Raw genomic sequence first — 16,201 nt, 5'->3', positions numbered from 1 at the left:
GCTAGACCCATCCTCACTGTAATGCTATTGAAGTAACTGGCAGTACGCTAGGGACTGATTTATTCCATGGGGATTTAGTGGTTGGCTTTTCAAATGCCTTTATTAATAATAACAATAATAATAGCTAGATGTTGTAGTAATAATAACTCATATTTGTACAGTACTTTTCAGCAATAGATCTCAAAGAGCTATACAAAGGATATAAATATAATTATCCCCATTTTACAGATGGGGAAATTGAGAGACAGAGAGGTGAAGTGACTACCTCAGAGTCACTCACCAAACTAGAGGCAGGGCCAGGAATAAAACCAGGTATCTTGAATCCCAGTCCAGAGCTCAGTCCACTAGACCCTGCCCCCAACTGCCTCCCTCCTTTCCACTCTGAAAAAAGAACAAATAATGAGGCTCAAATTCCACCATGGTGCCAACATGGGGCAAATCGTTATGCCCATCAGTGGCAGATTAGCCACTGGGCCAATGGAGCCTGTGCCCAGGGGCCCCGGCCAATTGGGGGGCCCAGAAAAATAGGTGCCCCTGCACTCTGACCCACTCCACCCGCTGGGCACTCCAGCCGGGGAGCAGGGTCAGGGAGTGGGGGCTTGCCCCGCTCTGCCTGTCTGGCACTCCAGCTGGGGAGTGGGGTCGGGGCGTGGCAGCTGGAGTGCCAGGCGGGTGGACTGGGGCAAGCCCCCGCGCCCTGACCCCATTTCCCCAGCAGAAGCATCGGGGGGATTCAGGGGAGACTGCAGGCCAAAGGGGTGTGGAGGGGCCCCCATTTGCTCTGGCCCAGGGGCGCACAAAACCCTAATCCACCCCTGGTGGCTGTGCAGAGTCCCATTAACTACACTGAGACTCCATATAAGTGAACATTTCCTTCAACAAATAGAACCATTATCATCTACAGGACTCTGAACAAGGACAAAGGTGTGCCAACACAGACCCAATTTCAGGATTAGAGCCTAAATGAGCAAAATATGATGAATGATAAACTATATCTAATGCCTAGAGTAATAGAGAATAGAGAGTTCGTACAAATAAATGTACATATGAGACAAATATATGAGGTATTAAGATTAAATATAAAATAAAAGCACAGTAATAAAAGTGGGCAAAGGTAAAAAAATCCTTTATTTTTTTGCCAAACAAAGGCTCAATACCTTGCAGGATCAGGCTCTAAGAAACAACACATTTGCTGAAAACATTCTTTGATCATAATCCTATTCATTTTAAGCTCTGATATTTTTCAAAGACCATTAGGAATTCTATACATATGTGCCCCAGGAAAAATATGTGAGCAAAGAAGGCACTATGCAGAAGCAACACCAGTCCATCAAATGTAGATTCACGCAACTAAATTCAGTTGACATCTCTAAGTCGAAATGGCATATTTACTGTATGAACCATGCTTTTTTGATTTGTCCTGTTACCATGACCACAGCAGAGCCAACTGGTAATAAAACTGGGTGCTAATATCTTTATAAAGCAACCATCCCAACAGCTGCATACTCAACTGGAAAGAAATGTTGAGAAACATTGCTGTCTGACAGCTCTGACTATTTCTTCCAGGAAAATTTTTAGAACTGACAGCTCTGCTCGTTCCCAGGAGCTTGTGAATTACTCACATGGATGAATATCCAAAACTTTGACAATAATTACAATCTAATTTTTTTTGAAGATCCAGCCTCAGTAAAAACAGTACTCCCACTCTTTTTTTCAAATTCATCTGTATGCAAATTATTACCATATTTATTGGATTTGTGCATGATTTCAGCTTCTACAATTGGCACAGGCTTTACATTTTGCACTTTTTCAGTTATAATGTTTTCTCTTCTAAAAATAGATAATTAAACTGTAAAGTCTGTTAAAGTTCACATAGCCTTGAACTACTGCTTATCAGCTAATTATAATGGAACAAAATTGGCTCAGACAGTCAGGGTGCATGTATGCTATAAAGTTACTGACATAATTCTCAGCTCTGCAGTTTCCTGCATTATGGTTAATTCCTTGTCTGATTTGCATAAACACTATGTCATTATTTTACAATAACCATATGGTATGGATAGCCCTGTTCTCTGGTTGACTGACAGCCATTATTGGCCAATAGCGAGAATTTGAATAATTCACAGTATTGTTATTTTTGACAACAAGAATATGCAAATCCCTCTGCTCTGATTGGATCTCCTTTTAAATTTTAAATTTAAATTTTAAAATAGAATTTTAAAGCTGATTGCCAACAACACGCATACCACCTCATCTTCTCGCTGTCTTCAGTTGAAGAAAACACTACAAACTTACACAAAATAAGAAAATAATCCAAAAAGTTGAAAATACTGAACAAGAAATGGATGTCTTTAAAAAAAAAATCCTTTTGAATCATTTGCCCCATTCAGGCTCAGTCCTACTCCCACTGAAGTAAAATTACATATACTCACTGCAGCAGCCAGAAGTGTTGTTTTGACCGTGTTGGTCCCAGGATTTTAGAGAGACACGGTAGGTGAGGTAATACATTGGACCAACTTCCACTGGTGAAAGAAACAAATTTTCAAGCTATGCAAAGCTCTTCTTCAGGCCTGGGAAAGGTATGGAGACCTGGACTGTACTTTGGTATAGCTATGTTTCTGAGGGGTGTGAAAAATCCACACACACCCTCCCCACCCTGAGAGACAGCTCTACTGACCTAACCCCTGGTGTAGACCAGCGCTAGGTTGATGGAAAAATTCTTGTGTCAATTTAGCTACCACTTCTCAGGGAGATGGATTACATACACCAGTGGTTTTCAACCCAGGGTCCGCAGACCCCTAGGGGCCCACAGTGTATGTCTCAGGGGGTCCATGAAAGGTTGTCATTCCCATAGAATAGTTGTTTTCAATTTCTGGTCCACAGCCCCATGGGGCATCACACACTATGTCTAAAATTTCCAAAGGCATCCACACCTCCATTCAAAATGTTTTAGGGGTCTGCAAATTAAAAAAGGTTGAAAAGCTCCTGTTGGCACCAGTAGCATCTACAGGCACTCCATTTAGCTTGCAGTCACCCACACAAAACAGTCCCTGAATATTGTTCTGCCCCAGGAGAATGCCTGTTCTGCCTAATGTGGGTGGGTTGAGTGGGTTCTGGTCTGTGAGGAGTAATGTATAGTAGCACTGGCCTTGAATTTCTGTGAGCTCCCTGAAAAAGAAATCTTTAGACTGACTTAAGCATGCTGAATTGACAATATTCAAAGAGTGCTTGCTCTCTGACTCTAATTGCAGTCATGTTCAGGGGGAAAGTAATGGGAACATTCAGTACATTTCTGAGCCTAATTTTCTCCCTGCAGTTGGAAATTACTCATATGCCTATGTGGGGAGAACTGTGTTCCAGAGAATGGAGGAACAGAGAGAGGCTGAATGTATTAGACATTTTACATTCTGAAATGATAGTTCAAATGGAAGCTGCAGGATTCGCCTAGGATTTCATGGTTTGATCTGAATGCACTGTCTGAGGAAGTTACTGTTTGGAGAGTTTTGCTAAGCAGGAGAATGGCCTGTAGTTAAGGCTAAGATTTTGTCACAGTTATTTTTAGTGAAAGTCATGGACAGGTCCCAGACAATAAACAGATATTCACAGGGGAGCCCGTGACCTGTCCGTGACTTTACCAAAAATAACCGGTGTCCAGGGATAGGTGGGGAGAGGAATGGAGTCCTATAGGGGTGAGGACTGACAGGCCGAGCCCCCCACCATGGCAGGGGGCACAGCCCCATCTCCAGCAGCCACAGAGTGGGGCACAGCCGTGGGGGCGCACAGCCCTTGCTCTGGAGCTGGCCACAGCTGCGGGACAGGGGTGTGCGGCCCCGGCTCTAGCCCCCACCAAGCCCCAGCTGCAGCCAGGGGGGCCACTGCCCTGGGAAGCCACGAGGGGGGGTGCAAGGCCCAGCTGCAGCCCCCGCCGCAAGCTGCAGGGCAGGGGCTGCAGGGTTCTGGTTCCAGCCCCAGTTGCAGAGAAGGGGCACACAGTCCCACCTCCAGCCCTGGCTTCAGCCCCTGACAGCTGAAGCCAAAGAAGTCATGGAAGTCTGGTAAAGTCACAGAATCCGTGACTGCCGTGACCTCCATGACTAAATCGTAGCCTTACCTGTAGTCCCTGGGCCCAAAAATCAAAAGTGAAGTTAAAAGGACTTTCACAAACAGAAGTGCTATAGAGTCAAGCCACAATTACACACTAGACAGTGGAACCAGTATTCCCAATGGAGAGCGCTTACTCACACAAGCAGTCCTATTGATCATTCACATAAGCTTGTAAAACATTACCACTGGCTCATTAAAAATAATCTGATGTGAGCGAGAGCCAAAACAACGAGTGACTTTAAGGAATGTTTGTTGTTTAAAATCTGTCATAGAATCATAGAAGATTAGGGTTGGAAGAGACTTCAGGAGGTCATCTAGGCCAACCCTCTGCTCAAAACAGGACTAAACCCAACTAAATCATCCCAGCCAGGGCGTTGTCAAGCCAGGCCTTAGAAACCTCTAAGGATGGAGATTCCACCACCTCCCTAGGTAACCCATTCCAGTGCTTCACCACCCTCCTAGTGAAATAGTGTTTCCTAATATCCAACCTAGATCTCCCCCACTGCAAATTGCAACCATTGCTCCTTGTTCTGTCATCTGCTACCACTGAGAACAGCTGAGGTCCATCCTCTTTGGAACCTGTCTTCAGGTAGACCACTATCAAATCCCTGGACACACATACTCTTCTCTTCTGGAGACTAAATAAGTCTGTTCCCCCAGCCTTTCTTCATAAGTCATGTGCCCCAGCCCCCTAATAATTTTTGTTCCCCTCCGCTGGACTCTCTCCAATTTGTCCACATACTTTCTGTAGTGGGGGGCCCAAAACTGGATGCAGTACTCCAGATATGACCTCACCAGTGCTGAATAGAGGGGAATAATCACTTCCCTCCATCTGCTGGCAACACTCCTACTAATGCAGCCCAATATGCCGTTAGCCTTCTTGGCAACAAGGGCACACTGCTGACTCATATCCAGCTTCTCATCCACTGTAATCCCCAGGTCCTTTTCTGCAGAACAGCCAGTTGGTCCCCAGCCTGTAGCTGTGCATAGGATTCTTCCATCCTAAGTGCAGAACTCTGCACTTGTCCTTGTTGAACCTCATCAGATTTCTTTTGGCCCAATCCTCCAATTTGTCTAGGTCACTCTGGACCCTATCCCTACCCTCCAGCGTATCTACCTCCCTTCCTGCCCCCCCAGCTTAGTGTCATCTATGAACTCGCTGAGGGTGCAATCCATCCCATCATCCAGATCATTAATGAAGCTGTTGAACAAAACCAGCCCCAGGACCAACCCCTGGAGCACTCCGCTTGATACCGGCTGCCAGCTAGACATTGAGCCATTGATCACTACCCATTGAGCCTGACGATCTAGCCAGCTTTCCATCCACCTTATAATCCATTCATCCAATCCATACTTCTTTAACTTGCTGGCAAGAATACTGTGGGAGACCATATCAAAAGCTTTGCTAAAGTCAAGGTATATCACATCCACCACTATGCACAGCGCCAGTTATCTCATCATAGAAGGCAGTCAGGTTGGTCGGGCATGACTTGCCTTTGGTGATTCCATGTTGACTGTTCCTGATCACCTTCCTCTCCTTGCAGTGCTTCAAAATGGATTCCTTGAGGACCTGCTCCAAGATTTTTCAAGGGACTGAGGTGAGACTGACCGGTGTGTAGTTCCCCGGGTTCTCCTTCTTCCCTTTTTTAAAGATGGGCACTATATTTGCCTTTTTCCAATTGTCCAGGACCTCCCCCGATCACCACGATTTTTCAAAGATAATGGCCAATGGCTCTGCAATCTCATCAGCCAACTCCCTCAGCACCCTTGAATGCATTAGATCTGGACCCATGGACTTGTGCATGTCCAGCTTTTCTAAATAGTCCTTTTCTAAATAGTCCTGTTCTTTCACCGCGGAGGGCGGCTCACCTCCTCCCCATATTATGCTGCCCTGTGTAGCAGTCTGGGAGCTGACCTTCTCTGTGAAGACCAAGGCAAAAAAGGCATTGAGTACTTCAGCTTTTTCCACATCATCAGTTACTGGGTTGCCTCCCCCATTCAGTAAGGGTTCCACACTTTCCCTGACCTTCTTCTTGTTGCTAACATCCCTGTAGAAACCCTTCTTGTTACCCTTCACATCCCTTGCTAGCTGCAGCTCCAATTGTGCTTTGACCTTCCTGACTACACCGCTGCATACTCCTCCCTAGTCATCTGTCCAAGTTTCCACTTCTTGTAAGCTTTCTTTTTGTGATTAAACTCACCGAAAGTTTCTCTGTTAAGCCAAGCTGGTCGCCTGCCATTTGCTATTCTTTCTGCACATCGGGGTGGTTTGTTCCTGCACCCTCAATAAGGCTTCTTTAAAATACAGCCAACTCTCCTGGACTACTTTCCCCCTCATATTGGCCTCCCAGGGGATCCTGCCTATCAGTTCCCTGAAGGAGTCTAAGTCTGCTTTTCTGAAGTCCAGGGTCCATATTCTGCTGCTCTCCTTTCTTCCTTTTGTCAGGATCCTGAACTTGACCATCTCATGGTCACTGCTGCCCAGGTTACCACCCAATTCTATTTCCCCTACCAATTCTTTCCTGTTTGTAAGCAGCACGTCAAGAGGAGCATGGCCCCTAGTTGGTTCCTCCTGTACTTGCACCAGGAAGTTGTCCCCAACACTCTCCAGAAACTTCCTGGATTGTCTGTACACTGCTGTATTGCTCTTCCAGCAGATGTCAGGGTGATTGAAGTCCCCCATGAGAACCAGGGCCTGTGATCTGGAAACTTCTGTTAGTTGTCCAGAGAAAGCCTCATCTACCTCATTCTCCTGGTCTGGTGGTCTATAGCAGGTGACCACCATGACATCTCCCTTGTTGCTCTCACCTCTAAACTTAACCCAAAGACACTCAACAGGCTTTTCTCCAGTTTCATACTGGAGCTCTGAGCAATCATTCTGCTCTCTTACATATAGTGCAACACCGCCACCTTTTCTCCCCTGCCAGTCCTTCCTGAACAGTTTATACCCATCCATGACAGTGCTCCAGTCATGTGAGTTACCCCACCAAGACTCTATTATTCCAGTCACATCATAGTTCATTGACTGTTCCAGGACTTCCAATTCTTCCTGCTTGTTTCCCAGGCTTCTTGCATTCATGTACAGGCACCTAAGATAACTAGCCGATTGCCCTACTTTCTCAGTTTGAACCAGGCAGCCTCCCCTATTGCACCCTCCTCCTTGTGTTTCCTCCCAGTATCCCACTTCCTCACTTACCACAGGGCTTAGGTCTCCATCCCCCAGCGAACCCAGTTTAAAGCCCTCCTCACTAAGTTAGCAAGCCTGCCTGAGAAGATGCTCTTCCCTCTCTTCATTAGGTGGATCCCATCTCTTCCTAGCAATCCTTCTACCTTGAACAACATCCCACGGTCAAAGAATCCAAAGCCCTCTTTGCAACACCACCTGCGCAACCACGCATTTACCTCCACAATTCAATGATCCCTACCTGGGACTTTTCCTTCAACGGGGGGATGGACGAGAACACAACTTGAACCTCAAATTCCTTTATCCTTCTTCCCAGAGCCACGTAGTCTGCAGTGACCCACTCAAGGTCATTCTTGGCAGTATCATTGGTGCCCACATGGAGGCGTAGGAAGGGGTAGCGGTCCGAGGGCTTGATCAGTCTCAGCAGACACTCCATCACATCCTGAATTCTAGCTCCAGGCAAGCAGCACACTTCTCGAGTTTCTCAGTCTGGATGGAAGATGGATAACTCCATCCCCCTTAAGAGGGAGTCCCTGACCACCACCACCCTTCTCCTCCTCTTGGGAGGGGTGGTCATGGAACCACATCCGTAGGACAATGCATCTCAGGCCTTCTGGTTGATGGGGTCTCCTTCTGATCCCTTCCCTCAGATGACTGTTCCAAACCATTCTCCACTGTAGTACCTGTGCAGAGAGCCTGAAAACGGTTTCTTGCCTCTATCTGCATTGGGGGCACATGGGTTCTTCTCTTCCTTCTTCTTGAGGGCACATGTTGCCAGCGTTCTTCCCCATTCTGCACTGCCCTCTCTGATTTTTCAGCATGCTGTGCCTGCAATACCAAATGCTGAAGCATTCATTCACAATACAAATTTAGTCTCAAGCCATAATTTGATTTACACTGTGATTATTCCAAACGGAATCACAATCAAGATTAACCCTGCCAAACTAGTTAACTTAAGCTCTCCCTTTTAAACAGGTATAACTGGCTTAAAAAGGCAGTGGGGGTGTTGAATGACACTGAAAGGCACAGAGACCAAAATAGGTCATGAATTTTAATATAACCCATTAATTTATTATGAGAATACTGGTCATTCAAAGCTTGACATTAGTAAAGGAGAAATCCTAATTAAAAATGAATCTGCTTTGGTGTGATACAGCTTTTGGAACTCATTAATGGGCTTCAAAGACATTATTGTGTGTACAGGTTTACCTTTCTTTTATAACAAACCTCTCTACAAAACAAAGCAAAGGGGTTCCACAGTAATGAGTACATCTTAATTGCATCCTACCACATTAATTGAAAATAAAAAGGGTTATTTTTCCAAGCAAAATATGACGAGCTAAAAACTTCAAAATGTACCTCTTTATCGTTCTGGACTGCAGCAATCTTTGTGGTGCTGACTGTACAAAAAATACATTCTCACTATAGAGTTTGTTGGCAAACAGTAACCTTTTATATTAATTGTACCTAGCATATTTTGAGTGTGTGCACATGGCTTTGAGGATGGGGTACTGGCCTGCATTCAGAAGACCTAGTTTCAATTTCCATCTCTAGGCTGCTGGATTACTTTGGGCAAATCACTTAACCTCCCATGCCTCCGTTTCCCCATCTGTAAAACAGGGGTAATGATACTCATTCTTTGAGACCTCAAGGTAAGGACTAGCTTGAATATGAATAACTTTTATTCACAAGGAATCACTTCAAAAGTGGAAAATGGCTCTAAAGAATATCATAGCCTGTTACAGCTGTTTTCCACTTTCAAACTGATTCTTTATGAATAAAAGTTATTTTAGTAAATTCAGAGCCAAGACCATGATTCAGTAAAGCACAGAAGCAAATTTCAGCCTAAGAATATACAAAATGAATGGCAAACCAATATTCACTATTCGGTATGACCAGGTCTGATATTACAATCCTGACGTAGGCTATTTTCCTATTGAAGTCAGTGGGAGGTTTGCCTGTATAAGATCTGCAGGATTAGGGCATGCAGAGGTTCAGCTACTTAACCCTCTTCTAACTTTCTTAGATCACTATGTTTGTCATTTTGAATTTGTTTAGGGACTATATATTCATTGGTCAATATTTAACATAAATGCCCACTATTTCTGTTTTATTTCTCTTTCAGTCCTCCAGGAAATTTTTTCCTGTCACATTCTTTGGAGCAATCACTTGGATAGCAGTTTTTTCTTATTTAATGGTCTGGTGGGCACATCAGGTAAGAGAATGATAATGGTGTGAAATGTAAGCTTTCCAATGTGTCTCAGTTTGTGACTAGTCATTTAGGGCCAGATTCTGCAATCCTACCACATACTGAGTAGCCCCTTATTCTGCAAGCTGGAATGATTCTCAGAGTAAGGTACTACTCAGTGTCTGGAAAGGTGGCCCTGAAAGAGATGGATTCTTTACACTTTGCTGATAAACATTTGATCATTCTGTTCGCATTAGAACCAGCAACAACCATTCACTGATAGCTATGTAAATAATGGATCTTTGAAAATCTTATATGGGCTATTCCTCTTTAGCCTGGAACTATGATGCAAAGGCCTATATGGGCTTAGCATGTAGACCACTTCCTCAGTCACTCTGTCCATGACCCCTCTCACCTGACAGTAACATCATAGGGCTTACTTGGAGCAAAGAGTCTTCCAAAGGCCCTGCATGCTTGCTGGGGAGAATTTCATCCTTAACAATAGCCCAGTTCCTGCTGTCCCTCCTCAGACAAAACTCCCATTGAACTCAATGGAGATTTTTGTCTTTTTGTAGGATTCAGCCCTAATCGAAATACATTTGAGTGAGTTGAATCCTTGTAAAAGTGACCTACAAAACGAAATAGCTTTTCCATAGTGCTGATTTTTATTCATTTTTTCCTGTCTTTTTGCCTGTTTCCGCATTGTTTGTCTAATTTTTAGTGTCATTTTCCTTGGCCTCATATTTTTCGTAAGTGTTTCTTCTTGTCTGAAAACCAGAGCTCGGCAAATCATGCAGTGTTCGGTTTCTGAGGGATACACCTGCTGAACCATGTAGCTTGATTCAACCCCTGCAAGCTCCAGTTGAAATTCTATTGTAAACCCTGATGTTGCCATTAGTGGGGATGGTTTGCCTTATGAGACTTATAAAGAATTGGTCACACTAGTAATTTCTTATTATTTATCTAATGCAGTAGGTTTAAATGCCACTGTACTTCAGTAAAGCTACACACAACTAAAAGCAAAGACCCTGCCTGTACAACTTGGAAGCTAAGGGCTGCCCTTAGTTGCTGAAGCCATGGTTGTCAAGGAGTAGGAGTAAAGTTTTATTAGCTGTGTGGTGGGTCCTAGAGCCATCTTGCCAGCACAAGGTAGGATGGCTCAGGGTAGAATAAAGCAATAGGATATGCATTCTGTTGCACCCTTAAAAACAGCAGTGTGCATATCCTACTAGCACATCCAGGACCCTGCAAAACATGTTAGCCAGCTGAGGGTCTAACCACATGCCCATACTGGCGGGAAATGCTCATCTGGGGCTGTGAGGCACTAGCAAGCACAATAGCAATGTACTGTCATTAGCACATAGATCTTATGCCCTTCTACCTACAGACCCCTCGCCTCTTACATCCCATGAACATACTCATGCAACTCAGGGCAGAATTTGGCCCTAAAGAAGCAACCAACCACTTCTCCCCATACTGACTGCTTCACTGATAATATAAATACGTTCTTTTTCTCCCTACTAGCAGTAAGTATTAGGAAAGTCACTCCGTCAGTAGGGTCATATTGATGATTTAATTCCAAAACTAAAAAATGTCATGTTCCAAAAACTTGGGAGCATATTCTACTCTCTTTCCATCGGCATACTACCAAAGATTGAGGCTAGAATATACCCCTAAGTGATTTTCCATTTTAAATTTTACAGCAAAGAACGCCCATTCCTCTCATGACCTCTCTGTATTCTTTTGTACTTTTCTCAATACTTTTTAGGTTGGTGAGACCATTGGCATTAGTGAAGAAATCATGGGATTGACTATGTTAGCTGCAGGCACCTCTATCCCTGACCTAATTACCAGTGTTATTGTGGCACGAAAAGGCCTAGGTGATATGGCAGTATCCAGCTCTGTTGGAAGCAACATCTTTGACATCACAGTGGGGTAAGTACTGCGCAAAGATAATTATGGCTAAGTTATAAAAACTTACATTGTTTTCTTTTGCATGTAACAGAAATAGAAGATTTCAAAATACAGTATCTTACACGTGCAACATGCTTTACCGTTTTTCTTGATTTGTATCAAGGTTACTGTATAATCAGGTCAAAAGTGAATATTTGTTAAATAAGCTTGTTATAAATCAATTGGATGAGCCTCCAATTTGCTGTTTGTGTGTTTGTTTTGTTTTGTTTGTTTAAGGAACCATTCAGTCAGGTAAATTTCACATTTTAAAAATATTTAAGAATATTGTTGCAGGTGTCATATTTAAAGCATGCTTTGCTTTAGTCAGCAGTTTGGGATTTGGTCCCTTTTGTTCACTGTTTCCAAACTACAACTGTCTGTGTGATCAGTGATCATGAATGCTTTTTTGTTCTTGCAGTGCCTGCCCAGCTGTAGTCTGTACCACTGAGTGTTCCACCCTCCAGATAAATCCTGACTAATCCAGACATACAGGCACTGATTCTGTTACTCTAAGGCCCCTTCACATATTTCTGACAGTGTAAGGAGGCCTTAAAGTGGGCAGAAATGGCACACTGAGAATACACTCTGTGCAGGGGGCGTCCCTATAGAGCAAAAGGGTTCTACACCAGCCCTGCTTCCAGCCCGTGGTATAATGGTGATCAGGGGTATGGACAGGTGTAATGCATTGTTTGCCCCCATCGGGACCACAGGAAGCTGAGCACAAGTTAAAGGCTCCTTGAAGCTGTTTTAACTTACATCAGGGCCAGGCAGGTTCCTGGCTGCCTCAGAATACAGGATGTGGGGGAGGGGGTTAAAGTCACCTTTGCCCCCCCATCTCTGCCCTAAGAATAAGAACTGAGAATCTGGCCACCTCTAATAGCACCATCCCCAAAGTTATTTGTTTGCCATCAGATGTCAGCAGGAGGAGATTTCACATTATATTTTTGATAATCAGATTGATTCTAATGTGAAAATAGCAGGTTATTGAGCCAAATGCTCCTCTCATTGACGTCCTCCGGTTCAACGTCACTGATATCAACTGAGTTACACCAGCATTGCTGAGGAAAGAATATGACCCATAAAGTGTAGTTTCTTTTAACAAGATAAAGTGCTGTCATGGGAGAAACTTAAAATTGTATTTGAGTGGAGACTATACAAACCGTGGGATTGAGTCGTCGCCATACAAGAACTTCCATTTCTGTACTGACTCATAGGAACAAACATATACCACCATTCCCCACTAAGTGTTTTGGGTAAAATTATAGTTAATGCAGGGTAAGAGGCACAATCCTCTTCCCCACACCTCCAGATGAGTACATATAAAAGGCCAAATTCTGCTTTTTGCAGTTCAATGGGACATTCCTATGTTGTTGCACACTCACTTTCTGGCATGTGAAGTGTTTTGCTAAAAAATTCTGGAAATTCTTTAGGCAGATCCTTGTCCCGTAAAATGTGCTGTGTATCAGACCCCTGACAAACAGCATACTGAAGCTGAGAGTATTTGGCAGATAGAATATTACCCTGTCACAGGAGGAAGCACGTGGGAAAACAGCAGCGCAGAGTCAGTGTGACCTATCCTTGAGATAACGATGTTTTGAGAAGTGAAAGTGAGAAAATGCTGGATTAGACAGGACATAATATAAACAAAATGTAGATGTTTTCAATTAATGCGTGCCACAAAAGAGTATAAATGCTTGTGTGATATTGCTTGTATTTCAGAGAAACTGAAGCAGAGATGCTCTCTGTCAGCTGTATTCTTCCCTTGCAATTGCTCGGATAAAGCTGTCTCTGATTTTGTTGCTTCCAAAATAAGAGTGAAGACTCTGTTTTCTTCCACACAAGTTATGAGAGCCTGGTCCTTCACCCTTTGTGGAGTCTTGTGATTGGAATAGCCTGAGTAGGGATCAGAGAGAAGATTGGGGGAAATGATAAAAAGAGAGTCAAGAAAGTATAGGAGAACATGGGAGCATGGAGAACTCATTTACCTTAATTCCCTGCCCACTCATCAGCTGCAGACCTCCCAACAGTGGAGAGGGCAGCAGAAAAGTAGTGGTAAATATTTATATTTTGGAAGTGCCCAAAGGACTGCATTGTGTTAGGTGCTGTGCAGGCACAAAAAATAGGCAATCCCATTCTCCTCACCACTTTGTACACTGGCCCAGTCTTCTGCAACCTGCCAATTTGTGCCTTGGCCTCTGCTGGAGGTTGCTGCTGAGAAACAGGGTGTGTGTCGGCCTAGTCACACCTGCTGCTCAGCCCAGTCTAGTCCCTCCCCCAGGACCCAGTACAGAATTGTTCTTTTTAGTATGTTACCTAATGCCGCTCTTATTGTGTCCCTGCACTAGCTATCAGATGGGCTTCGTTATGTTTAAATCAACAGCTTTATGTTGAAGTACCTCCAGAGCATTCTTAATACCACTTTTTGTTTCTCTATGGCATTTCCAATTTCTCTTTGTGTTTTTCAGCCTTCCCTTTCCATGGCTCATGTATGCTGCAATTAACAGCTTCGCCCCAGTGACTGTCAGCAGCAATGGATTGTTCTGTGCTATTGTCCTCCTCTTCATTATGCTACTCTTTGTCATCCTCTCCATTGCGCTCTGCAAGTGGAGGATGAATAAATTCTTGGGCTTCACCATGTTTGGTCTCTATTTCATATTCCTGATCATCAGTGTCCTTCTGGAGGACAAAGTAATCTTGTGCCCCGTCTCCATCTAGTAGGAAATGCCGTTTCTCGAACAAAAGAAATATCTGCAATGGACAGCGTCCCCTGAGAATAAACAGTGGATCCACAACCCTTACAAAAATAAATAAATACAGAGGATAAAAAGGGCTGGATTTGAAGTGGAAAAATTATTCGGCTGATGCATTTGCTATTGAACAAAACAGTTACATGTAAGAGGTGAGATCAGCTACCTTTAGTCTTCTTTGCATGTCACTTGGAAGATCTCACTGTTCACTGACAGAGGTCCTGTATGTGTGTTATAACAATGCAAGTTATTATATATACTACACATATGCTATGTTTCCCCGTATCTCTCTTTCTCTATATTAATATATGCCTACATGTGGAAACAAAGAATAATATATACATACAGGTATAACCTTGCAAGGAGAACGCTAGTATCCATTTTGGGGAAACACAAACCTCTAGTTTGGGATTTATCTAGTTACCTGTTGAATGTATCAGTGGAAGATGTTAGCCAACAGCATCTGCGTGAGTAACAGATAGAAAAGGACTTACGCATCTCTTCATTCAGATGGACTCATATGCTGTGAGCTTGCACACGTTTTGGACAGCCACACTGCGGACCTTTAGAAGCCCTTGGCAAAATGAACATGATGTTTCAATAGAATCCTGCTAAACCCTGCAGCGTCCAGACACTCTGGCCCTAGCACTGATTGTGCACGGTAGGCTGACTCATGATAGTCAAAGGTGAAACCCAAACTGGGGATTTGAAACCCAAACTGGCCTCTTCTAGCACCATCCCAGCATGCGAGTAGAAAACACAACTGCTAAGTGAATTCACTACTTTTCTATAGTGCAGCACTACTGTAAAGAGTACCAATGTCTTTCTGATGCTATCACCACTATCAGCTTGCCTTTCCATATGAGAAAGAAGGCTGGATTTGTTTGTGTGGAGTATTTCATATAAAATTTAGATGCAGCTGCATGATGGGACGCTGCCTACTTGCCGAACTGAATATCCTTTTATAGTCTATTTTCCACCATAATTTGCCGTGAATAAGTCCTTTACTGTTGCATACTTTCTTATCAGCTTTGGGGCAGATCCTCAGCTTATGTAAATTGTCACAGCTCCATAATGAAGTTATGATAATTTATTCCAGCTGAGGATCTGCCCCTGTAAGTCTGAGAACTTAACACAGGGGATCTAACAATTGTAATATGGAGGGATTGCCGTATGAAACCGAGGCAGGAATCTTCTAGAGTCGCTGAAGTGTTAGCATGTCTTAATTATGGTGGTCTAAGGGGGCCCATGAAAGAAGAGAGCCCATTCCTGCTCATATTGAAGTCATGAGAGGAGAAGTAGGTCCAAAACTAGAACAAAAAGGGCCCAGGAAAGAGAGAGAAATCAGTGTTCCTACAGAGAAAGATTTTACATTTCCTATAGTTGGATGTAAAACTGGACACTTGAAATCTGAGTAAAAATTATTTTAGGTAATGCCTGTTTGTTTTTTCCAAGGTCTGTGTTTGGTTAGAGTTGATGCAATTTCATTGTGTATCTGTTTTCCAAAAGTGACCCATTTCAGAGTTGTTTCTGGTTTAAATCCCCCCCTGCCGTGGAAATATTATGCCCAGGACTATAAACGGCGGGTTCAGCACATTTTGGTTTGTTGAGTGTTCTGATGTTATGGCCAGGCTTTTCTTTCTGTATCCCATGCGTTCAGCACTTTTGCCCCTCACTGTAGTCCTGGTATGTATGTTTATATCTCTACGTAACTAAATCTGCGTAGAGCATAAAAGCGGAGAAAACAACAGTGGATCAAACAGTAAGAAATATATATTTATAACAAAAATTTAAAAGTTTATATAATTAAAGTTAAGCTATTAATGAACAAAAGTAAGAAAATTAAGAGTTATAGTTACTACAGAGTCTACTACTTACTTCTTGTGCCTAGGATTTAATACCTAGGTACAGAATTGCATACAAAGTCAGATTCTGCTCTTAATTATACACCTGCCGTGCCCTTTGCATTTTCAGTGGGGCTTGTGCCTGTGTAACGGTGAGCAGAAGTTTGCCCGGTGTATTTCA

At 43.5% G+C, this 16,201-nt stretch overlaps 1 protein-coding gene across 2 annotated transcripts in view; it reads left to right on the top strand.

The window, feature by feature from the left end:
• SLC24A2 (solute carrier family 24 member 2) overlaps nt 1-15,904 on the top strand; it is a 169,543-nt gene extending 153,639 nt beyond the window's left edge. For both annotated transcript variants that reach the window (XM_073345486.1, XM_073345485.1), the window contains 3 exons: nt 9,414-9,503; nt 11,245-11,411; nt 13,895-15,904. In XM_073345486.1, the coding sequence (XP_073201587.1) occupies nt 9,414-9,503; nt 11,245-11,411; nt 13,895-14,144 (507 nt within the window). In that variant the 3' untranslated portion in view covers nt 14,145-15,904. The remainder of the gene's footprint in view (nt 1-9,413; nt 9,504-11,244; nt 11,412-13,894) is intronic.
• Nucleotides 15,905-16,201: the final 297 nt, after the last annotated feature.

This window comes from Lepidochelys kempii, chromosome 5 (genome assembly GCF_965140265.1).
Source record: "Lepidochelys kempii isolate rLepKem1 chromosome 5, rLepKem1.hap2, whole genome shotgun sequence".
In the NCBI taxonomy this organism is placed as follows: domain Eukaryota; kingdom Metazoa; phylum Chordata; order Testudines; family Cheloniidae; genus Lepidochelys; species Lepidochelys kempii.
Note: the sequence above shows the minus strand (reverse complement) of the source record. Positions and strands in the feature narration are given on the sequence as shown.